The sequence below is a fragment of the Myotis davidii genome, unplaced genomic scaffold (assembly GCF_000327345.1).
Source record: "Myotis davidii unplaced genomic scaffold, ASM32734v1 scaffold441, whole genome shotgun sequence".
Classification (NCBI taxonomy): domain Eukaryota; kingdom Metazoa; phylum Chordata; class Mammalia; order Chiroptera; family Vespertilionidae; genus Myotis; species Myotis davidii.
The window spans coordinates 2,426,984-2,440,758 of record NW_006291818.1 but is presented as its reverse complement, the minus strand read 5'-3'; the positions used below and the strand labels follow the sequence as shown (position 1 = coordinate 2,440,758).

General features: G+C 35.7%; 2 protein-coding genes across 3 annotated transcripts in view; one reads left to right on the top strand and one right to left on the bottom strand.

Annotated features, from left to right (window-relative positions):
- Positions 1-9,241, top strand: part of TEX9 (testis expressed 9) — a 66,875-nt gene extending 57,634 nt beyond the window's left edge. The window contains 3 exon segments of the mRNA XM_006765239.2: positions 744-878; positions 7,920-8,054; positions 8,700-9,241. Of these exon segments, the coding sequence (XP_006765302.1) occupies positions 744-878; positions 7,920-8,054; positions 8,700-8,777 (348 nt within the window). The 3' untranslated portion in view covers positions 8,778-9,241.
- A 119-nt stretch (positions 9,242-9,360) lies between these two features.
- The window catches only part of MNS1 (meiosis specific nuclear structural 1), a 27,178-nt gene continuing 22,763 nt past the window's right edge, over positions 9,361-13,775 (bottom strand). The window contains exons 6-8 of one of the 2 annotated variants that reach the window (XR_001514094.1): positions 12,278-12,542; positions 11,114-11,239; positions 9,361-9,654 (exon numbers count right to left, since the gene is read on the bottom strand). Coding sequence is in view for 1 of the 2 variants with exons in the window: in XM_015564976.1 (XP_015420462.1) it covers positions 9,562-9,654; positions 11,114-11,258; positions 12,304-12,542 (477 nt within the window). In the remaining variant the exon portion in view is untranslated. Of the gene's footprint in view, positions 9,655-11,113; positions 11,259-12,277; positions 12,543-13,775 lie in introns of both variants that reach the window. The other variant, XM_015564976.1, reaches the window with a different exon arrangement.

Genomic DNA, 13,775 nt, shown 5'->3' with positions numbered 1-13,775 from the left:
ATGAGCAAAGGCTAAGAGGCAAGAAATATCATGGTGGTTTGGGAGATATCCAAGTACTGTTGATATAGCCAAAGTTAACACCTGTGGCAGGAAATGAGATTATGGTGCCAGATTATGGTGGAGTTGGGAGTTTATCCTATATGTTCATGTTCATGTTTCTTTTTGTGTGGCCTATAGATTCTCTGCAACAGCATCTCTTAGAATATTTGCAGAAATGCAGGTTTAAGCCCACTCTGATATGTGGAAAATAACTCCTAAAAGCTGTTGTTTTTGCATAGAATTGGGATTTCCCTGTAAGGCTAATGTAGAATGCTCTGTATTTAACAATTACTTTTTAAAATGTTTGTCAGGTTTACACAAACAGTATTTATGAGTTTGTGTCTTACATTTGATGTTTTGGGTTATTCCCAAAGGAATAACTGCAGTTATAAAGAGTTGCCTATAAAATGGAGGGAGGCATGACTACTGTATCTTGGGATCAATAAAAAGAGGCAGGAAATTCCAAACAAAAAATAACCTGAAAGCTTAATTTGCAACTATATCTTTAAAGATATATTTTTCTAATACCAATTCAGGGTAAGAATTCTCTGAGAACTCTATCACTCAGGGTTCAGTCTCTGGTTGTGGTGGTGGTAAAATTTCGAAGAAAGCAAGGAATATGAAATGGAAAATATTGCAGACTAATAGAGGGAACTTATGATATATTTATAAATGTTCCATACATTTTCTTTTTTACTGTACAGGAATTAGAAAATAAAAGAAGACTACAAAAACAAGCTGCCGCTACGCAAAGTGCCACGGAGGTTCGCTTGAATAGAGCTCTAGAAGAAGCAGAAAAATATAAATCGGAGCTAAGTAAATTAAGACAGAATAACAAGGTATGGGAACATGGAGAGGTTTTGGTAGTGATCAACTTTGATAGCTTCCTCTTTTGTGCAAGATTCAAAACTAAATAGTTTTTAAATTATAATTCTTGTTGTCATGGTAAACATTTCTCTTTTGAGAAATACACTCAATATCAATATGTACATTTTCAGTAAGTTAGAATTACATTGCTTGGGCAATTGCTATAATTGTGTGATAGCACAACTCTTTGGAGGATTCACTCACCATTTTCATCCAACAGATCTTTATTTTGTGCCCATATTATATGCCAGACACTCTTCTAATTTTGGGATAAATGACGAAAAAAGGTCTCGTTTTATCTCGTTTGTTGTATCCTTCTTTGAGCCTCAATTTTCTAGTATATAATACAAGGGGCTATTTTACAGGTCACTAGTTCACCTGGAGGGCTCATTAAACCATAGATTGCCGGGCCCCACCCCAGAGTTTCTGTTTCAGTAGATCTGGGGTTAGGCCTGAGAGTGTGCAGTTTTAACAGATTCCCAGGTGATGATGCCACTGGGTCTGATATAACATTTTGATAACCACTGTTACAGAGTTATTGTAAGGATCACCTTGGTATTCCCAGTATCTAACAAATGATTGCCATAGAATTACCATTTAATTCCTAAAATATCTGTTGAATAAATGAAGGCTCAAATATCGATATGTGTGAAAACATTTTGTATACTATAAATATGGCTATAGTTTTTGGTTGTGTCAAGCTGAAAGTGTTGCTCCATTGGAATCTCTCTCTTAGGACAATATTTAACAATGGGTTGGATGATGAAATTAGGAGCTACCCTAATTACATAAAATGATACATTTTAGATTAAATTAGCATAACATAGGGCACTGAACAAAACTGATCTTGGTAAGTCCTCCAACAAGTTGAATAGAGACAAATACGTTGCAGTGACTGTAGAGTTTTAAGATGTCCTCTGTGAGATGGTTTATGCTGTATGAACTTAATATATTCATACTTAAGAGCCTCGGTGATGGCATGATGATGGGGATTTATCAATAGAAGTCATTAAATGAACAAATTAGGAAGTCTACAAACTTACCAGTAATTAGCGGTTGCATACAGTACTAGTGTCCCTCAGCCCAGGCTGCGCTCTCTCACAGTCCAGGGTCCCTCGCTCCTTACCACTCAGCTCGCTGCTCCTTAGTGCTGCCACGGAAGCAGGAGAAGCTCCCACCACTGCCGCTGCGCTTGCCGGCTGTGAGCCTGGCTTTTGGCTGAGCAGAAGTGGGAGGGCTCTGACCACCAGGGTGCAGCTCCTGCATTGAGTGTCTGCCCCCTGGTGGCCAGTGTGCATCATAGTGACCAGTCATTCCCAGTCATTCTGCTGTTAGGGTCAGTTTGCATATTACCCTTTTATTATATAGGATAGAGGCCTGGTGCACGGGTGGGGGCTGGCTGGTTTGCCTTGAAGGGTGTCCCGGATCAGGGTGGGGGTCCTGCTTGGGTGCCTGGCCAGCCTGGGTGAGGGGCTGATGGCTGTTTGCAGCTGGTCATTGCCAGGCTGGCCCCACCCACTTCAGAGTGGGGGTCCCCGCTGGGTTGCCTGGCCAGCCTGGGTGAGGGGCTGAGGGCCGTTTTCAGGCTGGCCAACCCCCCCTGGTGACCCAAGCTCCCAGCCTCTCCTTTTTTTCTTTTTTCTGGGATTTATTTATCTTCTATAATTGAAACTTTGTAGCCTTGAGCATAGCCCAGGGCCAGCCAGGGCAGGTGGGAAGCTTAGCTTTCTCCATCACCAGGGGCAACCCAAGCTGCCTGCTCGCTCCAGCTCCATGGCTGCCATCATTTAAGTTGGGTTAATTTGCATAGTTGCTCCTCATTGGCTTGTGGGTGTGGCATAAGCATAGCGGAGGGATGGTTAATTTGCATGTTTCTCTTTTATTATATAGGACTAGAGACCTGGTGCACGAAATTCATGCACTTGTGGGGGGGTCCCTCAGCCCAGCCTGTGCCCTCTCGCAGTACAGGAGCCCTCAGGGGATGTCCGACTGATGGCTTAGGACTGTTTCCCTCATGGAGCGGGCCTAAGCTGGCAGTTGGACATCCTTAGCGCTGCCGCGGAGGCAGGAGAGGCTCTCGCCACCACTGCTGCACTTGCTATCTGTGATCCCGACTTCTGGCTGAGCGGTGCTCCCCTTGTGGGAGTGCACTGACCACCAAGGGGGCAGCTCCTGTGTTGAGCATCTGCTCCCTGATGGTCAGTGCACATCATAGTGACCAGTCATTCCACCATTTGGTCAATTTGCATATTAGCCTTTTATTATATAGGACAAGAGGTCTATATAAATTCGTGCAAGAGTAGGCCTTCGCAGCCCTGGCTTTGTCCGGAAGGTCATCCAGACAGTCATTCCATTCGCATATTACACTTTTTTAAAAATATATTTTTATTGACTTTTTACAGAGAGGAAGGGAGAGGGACAGAGAGTTAGAAACATCATTGAGAAAGATACATCGATCAGCTGCCTCCTGCACACCCCCTACTGGGGATGTGTCTGCAACAAAGGTACATGCCCTTGACTGGAATCGAACCCGGGACCCCTCAGTCCACAGGCCGATGCTCTATCCACTAAGCCAAACTGGTCAGGGCATGCATATTACGCTTTTATTATTATAGATTATTTTAATTTGGTGCATTCTAAAGGAAGTCTGAAAAAAAATGAAGTGAAATAAACAGTTATGTCAAAATTTGATAATTCTGGTTATAGATTTGATCGTTATTTTAGCACACACATTAAATAAGTAGAAAGTAAAACTTGCTTCCATGACAACAGATGAGTCTACTAATTATAGCCAGCCATTGTGTAAGTTCAAGTAATGACCTGGTATGTAAACAACTTGGTATAAAACCATCAACTTTATATAAACAGCTTAGATGTGTTAAAGACAAACTTCCGACCCCAGGACTGCATTATGGGTGAGAGATTTAAACACGATGGGATGACATTTTGTTTGTATTACTGCCTATTTACTATCAAGCTTTCTTCCAGGTGTTTCATGGCTTTTGGTCTTAGATTTAAGTCTTTAACCCATTTTGAATTAATTTTTGTGGGTGGTGTAAGATAGGGGCCTAGTTTCATTCTTTTCCCCATTGTTGTTCTTGGCTTGTAAAGTATTAGTTGACCTTATGTGCGTGGGCTTCTTTCTGGGCACTTGATTCTATTCTGTTGGTTTATGTTTCCGTTTTTATGCAATACCATACTGTTTGGATTTCTACAGATTTATATGTAGTTTGAAATCAGGAAGTATGATGCCTCCAGTTTGTTGTTCTTTCTCAGGATTGCTTTGTCTCTGGTATCTTTTGTGGTTCTATATAAGTTTCAGGATTGTTTTTTCTCTATCTGTAACAAATGTCATTGGAATCTTGATAGGGAGTTGCATTGATTTGATAGGTGGCTTTGGTAATATGGACATTTTAATAATATTCTTTCCATTTACTTGTCTCTTCTTTGATAACTTTTACCAATGTCTTATAGTTTTCAGTGTACAGGTCTTTCACCTCCTTGGTTAAATTTATTCCTAAGTATTTTTTTTCTTTTTGATGCAGTTTGTAAAGGGGATTGTTTTATTTCTGTTATAATTTATTATTAATGTATAGAATCATTACTGATATTTTAATGGTAATTTTGTATCCTGCAATGTGAGTTTGTTGTTTAGATCTTAACAGTTTTTTCATGGAGTCTTTAGGGTTTTTTCCCCATATAAAATCATGTAATCAACAAATAGACAATTTTACTTCTTCCTTTCCAATTCTGATGCCTTTTTCTTTTTCTTGCCTGATTACTGTAGCTAGGATTTCTGGTACTATGTTGAATGGGAGTGGTAAGAGTAGGCACTCTTGTCTTCTTCCTGATCTTAGAGGAAAAACTTTCAACCTTTCACCATTGACTATGATGTTAGCTGTGGACTTGCCATATATGGCCTGTTATTACGTTAAGGTATATTCCTTCTAAACCTAATCTGTTAAGAGTTTTCATTATGAACAGATGTTGAATTTTATCAAATGTTTTTCAGTGTCCATTGAGATGAGCATGTTATTATTTTCCTTTATTCTGTTAATGTGTTGTGTTACATTCATTTTCATGTGTTGAATCATCCTTGCAAATCCAGCAATAAATCTCATTTGGTGTATAATCTTTTTCATATGCTGTGGAAATCAGTTTGCTATTATTTTGTTGACAATTCTTGCATCAATATTCATCAGGGATAGTGGTCTGTGGTTTTATTGCATTATCTTTGTCTGGTTTTGGTATCAGATTAATGCTGACCTCATAGATTGAGTTTGCTGTTTTGTCCTCTTCAATGTTTGGAAGAATTTGAGGACAGTTGGTGTTACTTCTTCTTTTAATGTTTGGTAGAATTCACCAGTAAAGGCATCTGATACTGAGCTTTCTGATCACTGTTGCAGTCTCCTTACCAGTCATAGGTCTGTTTACATGTCCTATTCATTATTAAGTTGTAGTAAGTTGTGAATTTCTAGGAATTTATCCATTTCATCTAGGTTATCTGGTTTGTTGGTCTTCATAGTATTATTATCTTATGATCCCTTGTATTTCTGGGATATCAGTTGTAATGTCCTCTCTAATTTCTGATATTATTTGAGCCTTCTTTTTTCTAGGTAAAGGTTTGTCAGTTTTACTGGTTTTTTTTCCAAAGAACCAACTCTTGATATCATTGATTTTTCTACACTATTTTTCTATTATATATTCATCAACTCTGCTTTAGTCTTTATTATTTCCTATCTTCAACTAATTTGGGGATTAATTCTTTTTCTAGTTTCATAAATTGTAAAGTTTATTTAAGATCTTTTTTAATGTATTTACAGCTATAAATTTCTCAGCTTTTTTTTTACTGTATCCCATAAGTTTTGGTATGTTGTGTTTCATTATAATTTGCCTGAAGATATTTTCTAAATTCCCTTGATTTCTTTGACCCATTGGTTGCTTAATTCCCACATATTTGTGGCTATTGCAGCTTTCATTCTGTAATTGGCTTCTATTTCATTTTATGAAAAGGAGAGATACTTTGTATAATTTACTAAGATTTGTTAGTGGCCTAATGATTGGAGAATGTTCCATGTATATTTGAGAAAAATGTTGGGTGGAATGTTCTGAATATGTCTATTATTATGTCTTGGTGATTTAGAGTGTTGGTTACTGTTCCATTAATCTTCTGATTGTACTATCCATTATTGAAGTCTCCTATTATTACAGAGCTGTCCATTTCTCCTACCAGTTCTGTTGATGTTTGCTTCATATACTTAAAAGCTCTGATATTAGTGCATATATATTTATAATTGTTGTAGTGCCTTAGTGAACTAACCCTTTTATCATTATATAATGTCCTTCTTTGTCTTATAACTGTTTTTTCCTTAGTCTGTTTTGCCTGATATTATTAGAGCCACACCTTTTCTCTTTTGGTTACTATTTCCATGGAGTATCTTTTTGCATTCTTTCATTTTCAATCTGTGTATGTCTTTAGATTGTAAGTGAACCTCTTGTAGACAGCATATAGTTGGTCCTATTTTTTTAAACCCATTCTTCTATATGGGGAATTTAATTCATTTATATTTCACATTATTACTAACAGGGAAGAACTTCCTGTTGCCAATTTTTTTTAAAGTTTTCTCGTCTTTTAAATGTCTTGATCTCCTAAGTGTCTTGGCCCTACTTCTCAGCGCCTTAGATGTACCTTATTCCTCTGCCCATAAGCTCTTGCCTGTAGGCACCTATGGTTCTGCAGACCCCCTACAGTCCTCATGTCTAGCAGTGCCCACCTCTGCTTTCAGCAGCTCCAACCTAATAGTCAGACTATGCCACCATTCCATCAGGTGAGACAAAACAGTCCCTAAGGCACCCTCATGTAAGTTAGAACATCAAACCAAGTTCTGTTCTTGTCCTTTCCATCCCAAGGGAGGCGGTGGGGAGGGTAAGGTGAAAGGGTGAACATGAATGCAGTGTCATTTCCTAGTGTTTGAATGTGGTTCTTGCCTGGTTGCTGCTGCTTACTTGGCTTCTGGAGTTCTCACAATGCCTCAGTAATGTGTGTGCTGTATGTCAGCGTTTCCATGGGAGCTCCCTAGGAGAACAGGGGCTCTGAGCGTCCTACTCTGCCATCTTGCTGACATCACTATTAAAAAAATAATAATTTAAAGTCATTATTTACTATTTTACCATATTACTATTGCTGTTATTCGGTTTTTCTTTATGTGTATGTAGGTTCAGATTTCCTTCTGGTATCATTTTCCTTTTGCATGAACGACTTTACATTATTCGACAACCTGCTATATGTGAAAAAAAGTTACTTTCATTCAATGTTGTTTGTTATAATGTTGATGACATGCCATAGAAACTTATTTGTTTGTATCAAAATTGATTTCATTATAGTTTCTCTGATATTAAGCAAAATAATCTACGATGCTAAGTGAGGACTTACTACATAACATCTTCCAGTACTTAATAAGTTCTAACCTGTCTCACTTGTCATGGACAGTGGCTGCACATGGTTATTTAGGTGTCTGCCAAGGATTTGAGGGGAATATTTAAGTAGATTTTGAGGACTCCATTCTTTCCAAGATTTCCCATGGATAAGGGTGTTATTTCTGATTTGAGGTCTATCCCCAGTGAACTCATGAACTGGAAAGTACTCTCAATCAATATGCTTCCCTTTTTTTCAAGGGTCATACCACCACCACTTTGCTATTGATTACTCACCTACATCTTCAGATGTTTTAAAAATTGTGTCCAGAGTTTATATCTGCTACTATCTGGAGAGCTGGTCCAATACAAGCTATTTTACTATTACTGGAATATAACAAAGTTGTTATTTCAAAACGTTTTTTAAAATGTAAATGTGAGACTTGAACATCATTAAAAGTTATCAAAGTTACAGTAATTTAGTAATGCAAAGAAAACTTTACCAAAAATTTTATATTTCAGTTCATTATAGTTTTTATAATCTTTTTCTATTAAAAGAGTGAAAAAGGTATATATAGAACTTTTTTTTTCTTTTGTAGGATATAGCAAGTGAAGAACACAAAAAAATTGAAGCATTAAAATCAGAAAACAAGAAGCTAGAAAAACAAAAAGGAGAATTAATGATAGGGTTCAAGAAACAATTAAAATTAATTGATGTTTTAAAAAGGCAGAAGGTGAGTGTACCCGAAAAGAAAACCCATCAATATTATTTGGAGCTCTCTACTAAAATATTTATTAGTGTTTGTACTTCAGATATGTTTGTTTAACATGCTTAGGCACAAAAGTTTATGTAAGATTTATTTATAATGTGTCATCCAAGGAAGTGGATATTTTCATGCAAGTAAATTAGTAATGTGGAGAATGGGACTGGAAAATACAGTATGGGTACTTCTTAAATAAAGAACATAGCATATACAAGAGCAACTTGGATTGCCTCTTGGAAGAGTGAAAATTGATTCCAAATCACTATTGTTCCATTTTCTACATGAGTCACCTGGTAGTGAATAGACATGAATTCATGGTTCTGCCTCTTTTCCTTTTTGCAAAGGTTAAGTTAGGTATTAAACTATTATTGAATTGTCTTTCAACAGTTAATTGGTGCAATACCACCATTGGATAAATAGGCTTTTATAGGCTGACTCTTGAATATAATTACTGTTTCATATATCATGTTTATTGGAATTAGAGTACAGATTCCTACAACAGAGCTTATAATTTGATAGCATTGTATACACACACTTTTCAAACTTCCTGTTGTGTGGTTTATTCTTAATACTAAAGTAAACATCTTCATAGTAATTTTTTTTTTTTAAACACAGATGCATATTGAAGCTGCCAAGATGCTGTCTTTCACTGAAGCGGAATTTATGAAGGCACTTGACTGGGGAAATTCTTAAGTGGGGTATTTTAGTGTCTATAAGTGTGTGAGGTTATACATTTTATTTAGCATAAGTTATAATGGTTTGAATTATTTTTACTCTTAAGAAATGAGTTTATCTGAGAGAAATTCTGTTTTAAGTTCTTATTGACAAATAAAGCACTTTGGAATTCCTCACCCTTTACTTTTCTCCTCCCTTACAGTAGACAGAAAAGGATGTTTTACTTAATCTAAAAATTAATGTTTAAAAAACATACTATATAGATTAGTTTGCTAAGGCCGCCATAAGAACCACAGACTTGATGGCATAAACAACAGACATTGTCTCACAGTTCTGGAAGTCTGAGGGCTCTCTGCTCCCCATGATGTCACATGCTCAGCAAATGGTGCTTTAAACCCAAATTACTTATAAATACTTATTTCCCTGGCCAAATCAGGCAAGTAAAGTTCCTAAACACAAACACAGACAAAACTGTAGCCTGAATAGGGATACAGAAAAGATTCTGAACAGTATGGAAAAGGTAGTGTCCATATTTATATACACGGAATGTTATAATGTGGTGGTGTAGAACTCAGATATTCAGTACAAAAAAAGCAGTTAATTTGCAGTTGAAAGTATTTATTCATTTTAATTTTTATCAGAAAATAAATGTTTTCTTATAGAGAACCACTTACAAATGATGAAATGGAGATGTTTTAGAAAATTCAGAGACAAGATTCCTATCACTGAACTGGAAAACAAAACTTACACTGACATCTAGTGGTAACATGCAAAAGAATCCAGGTTTTACCAAATCTTGATATCACTTTTCTTCACAAATTTCACTCCTTTTCTGATATGCCTTCTTAAACTCTTCACCAAGCATATCAATATCACCCTCTGTTTTGAATACTCCCTACAAGAAAAATATTTGTGGGTTACTTTGAATACTAGAATATTTCCCCAAATGTTTGTGAGACTAGCAAATAGAATTGAAATTTGCAGTTGTTTCTAAGATAATTAAATCTCTTTAGTAGAGTTATAAAAAAATGGTTATTTTCTGAAAATTACACCTTGATATGAATATTCTCAGACTGACCAGGCTTCCTGAAGACTGACCAGACTTCCTGATTTATCAGTTCCACTGTTGGAACTTATCATAGGAATCTTCTATTTTTTAAGTACTACCACTTGGATTGGCTGAATGGGAAGGAATTTAATGTATACTGTAGGCTACCCTCTCTTGAAACAGACCTACAATACAATTATGAGGGGTCAGGGTGAAAAGCTTGAGTTTTGCCAAATTCATGCATGAGACTGGCTCTTGCTTCAGTTCTATGGCTAATCAGCAAACATTCAATCTTGCAGGAAAGAATGAATCCAGGTTTGAAGTTTAGCCATTTGAATAAGCCCTTTAAAATTCTTTAGGCTTTTATTTTGTTTTCCCTTATAGTAAGAGGCGGCTCTTTAAAACAAAATTGAACTTATTTACTTATAAAGGATCCAAAGAATAATTTAGGTCATTTGGGGCCATTAGAACCAAAAGGATAAAAAGTCATTTTAGGATATCAGGTTTATTGGATTCTCCCCATCTCCACAATTATTTTCCTACAAAAATATCTAAATCCCAAGACTCTCCCAGAATTTGTAGTCTATTTCACAGAATTTATCAATTCCATGTGACTGTTGTCATTAATATATTATTTTGTATTCATTAATCTTATATAAACAGATTATAAGGTCTTGAGGGCAGGCAATAATTACTCATGTTTCTCTTTCTCCTTCCTTAATTTGCATTGGACTAAATATAAAATATGCACTTGATTCTTCCAATTGACTAAAATATCGAATGGCATAATTTCTATATTTGAAGGACAAAAATACACGAGTCCATGTTTATGTGGCCTGTGAAACTCAGTTTATAGTCACAGTGTATCTCAGATGTACGTGAAATTTGCTAAAAATTTTAAAAACTAGTTACTAGTGCCTAGTGATAACACAACCTCCTACTATAGAGCAGATCTGTCATAGACTCAGTTCAAGCGTGTGCCTGTCACTGGTATTACTGATTACAAGGTTTTCCTGTTGCAAAGTATCACAATTGCTTTACAGTAGTTTGGTTTTGTAACACCTACACTGAACGGTGAGAAAAGAATCTCTAAACCTTAAATTCAATACATTTAGCTCAGACTTCTAAAACTGTTCCAAGACTAGCTCTCATTTTGGAGATATTCAATGAGTGGCTAAAATCTCACTAGTGCTTGGTAACAGCAAAAAGTGAGCAAACCCCAGGACCTCTGTAATCCTAATACATGGTTTTTTTCCCCCACCAGTAGATGTCATGAGGCTTACACTTTGAGTTAAATCTCACTTACTTTAGGGAGATATCCTAGTAATTTTGTAGCATGTTCTTGGAGAAGTTTTAGTCTTTCTTCTTCAATAATTGCATTAATACGTCCTTGCCTACTTTGCTGTAACTGCCATTCTTCCAGTTCACGTTGCTGGAAATGTAAATAAAATCTTATTAATTGTCACATAATACATTAATCTTAAAGAAGTTGTCAAAACTACTCTTGCTGTGAATTAGATAAAAGTGATGAACTATTTATTGATACTAATTTCAAAAGATACTAGGTGATGTACAGGGTGGGGCAAAAGTAGGTTTATAGTTCATATGGAAAATGATACAACAATACATAATAATATAAGAATTTACAGTAATTATTCCTTAAAATTTATAAGAACAATACAAGGTGGAGCAAAAGTAGGTTTACAATTGTTCATATGGGAAATACAATAATAAATGATACAAGAATAAACTTGTACATACAACTGTAAGCCTACTTTTGCCCCACTCTGGTTATGACTGGGATTTTAGGAGACAAGTACACATTTTCAAGACAATGTCTTCATTGCCAAGGAAGAAATGTTCAAAGTGATTTCCTAATTAATTCAACAAATATTTGGTAGGTGCTGTAGGCAGGTTCGGTGTCAGACCAAAAACAAAAAAAAATGGATACAACAGAATAGGGATATCTAAAAGAAGTATTTCCATATATTAAATTTTAAAAAGTCTGTATGAAGTATAAAAATAGCATCAAGAGTTCTGAATACTCAACCACACCAAAATTCTGTGTTATATGATGTGGAAGAGATGTCTGGCTTTAATAAGTTTTAGGGCTTAAAAGAACTCTTAAGGAAATATATCCAAAAAATCCTGTTGACAGGGAAGGATGTTAAAAGGCAGTATTGAAATAGTGATGAATTCCTACCAGGAATTATTTTAGTTAAAGTAGTAGGATTAATGCAAAGCTTTTCTTTGAAATAACTAGTTTACAAGGGTCACTATTTCTTGGGACCACTCCTTGTCAAAGCCATGGAAACAAGAAAGGAAGAAAATTATATATCATATATGATTAATAGCTATCATCTGGCACATAAAAGGTTCTCGGTTAACTGTTTACTGGATGAATACATGAGCTGATTGCTGTTAAATAATAACCAAAAAAACCCCACCCCCCAAAAACATTTTTTCTTACTTTGTCTGCAAGGAACTTTGTGACGCTTTTTTCGCTCTTCAATAAGTTTTTCCACAGCCCTCCCATGTTCTAGTTGCTTCATTCTTCGTTTGTGAGCATTCATTAATTCTATTCGATCATCCTCAGCAAGTTTAGCTAACATAGCTTTTCTAAAGGTCTCCTCTTCCTCTTTTGCAGCCTGTAGTACTAGTTCCTTCAAGGCCATTTGTTCTGTAAAATTTTGCTTTAACTCCTTTTGCTTTCTCAACTTCTCTTCTGCTTCTTCCTAAAAACCATTTATATATAGAAGTTAATTCAGGAACTGTTTCTTTAAGGCAGATTTCTCAAGAAAGGGTAGAATAGTTTGATTAAGCTTAGTGTTACAATGTGAAATAAAATTGAGAAATTAAGCCTTTTCAAGATAACACTTCGCACTATTTTAATACTGTTTGGATAAAGGGCAGGTTACGTTTGAATTGCCTTCTATTACTTGTTTTTAAATTTTTATTTGTATATATTGACCATCTTGTTTCTGGACTCAGAATTAACACATAACTACTTTGAAAAGAGCTGATATAAAAACTTTTTTTGCTCACCTAAGTTTATTAAATCTGTGTTCTGTGAAATTTGTACCAACTATGAATCATTCTAGAATCTTGCATGAAACTATTAAAATCATTGATAAGTACTTTTCAGAACAATAATCCAACAATGACAATCAGAAGTTTTTCAGGAAAATTAAAATTTACTAGGAAGAGTTAAAAAGTCCTTTTCTATAAACTTTAATTTTTCCAGCATTTTATTATGAAAAATTTCAAACATAACCAAAAAAATATGAAGAATTTTATAGTGATCATTCACATACCTTAATCCTGGATTCTACTAATAATTGCTTCATCACTTGATCTGTTCAGTTAGGACTAATGCAAAATTTAAGTCCTTCTCTAATCTAACCAACAGTGCCCAGTTATTACACAAGCTCCAGGTAGTACAGTATCCTGAAGGCATTCAAAGTAACACAAATGTTTTTAAAAAGGAGTGGGTTTTAAGTGAGCCAATCTGCAGTATCAGTTATAGCAACTTTGATCATTATACTGTGTATTCAATCTCATCACTTAACCCTATTTAGCCCCCTTTTCAAATCCTACCTCCTCCATAAAGTCTTTTCTAATCAGTCTAATTCATATTTCTTTTTTGGGGACTCAGATACCATTTAACTTTTCCATCATTTAATTTTACTTCATATGTACATGCCTTATCTCCCCACTAAAAATAAATTCCTAATAGGCAATCTTATTTTTCTTTGAGCTACTATTTTCTTTATTAGTTTATCCATTGGTGTACTCTTAGATATTATTTCCATATCTTGGCTATGTTAGGCCTCAAACTGGACATCCAAAAGCAAAAACTGAACCTTGACCTAAGTCTCACACCTTATGCAAAATACTAACTGAAAATGGATCACTGACTTATAAATACAAACATCTAAAACTTTTAGGAGAATAATTTCAGGATCTAG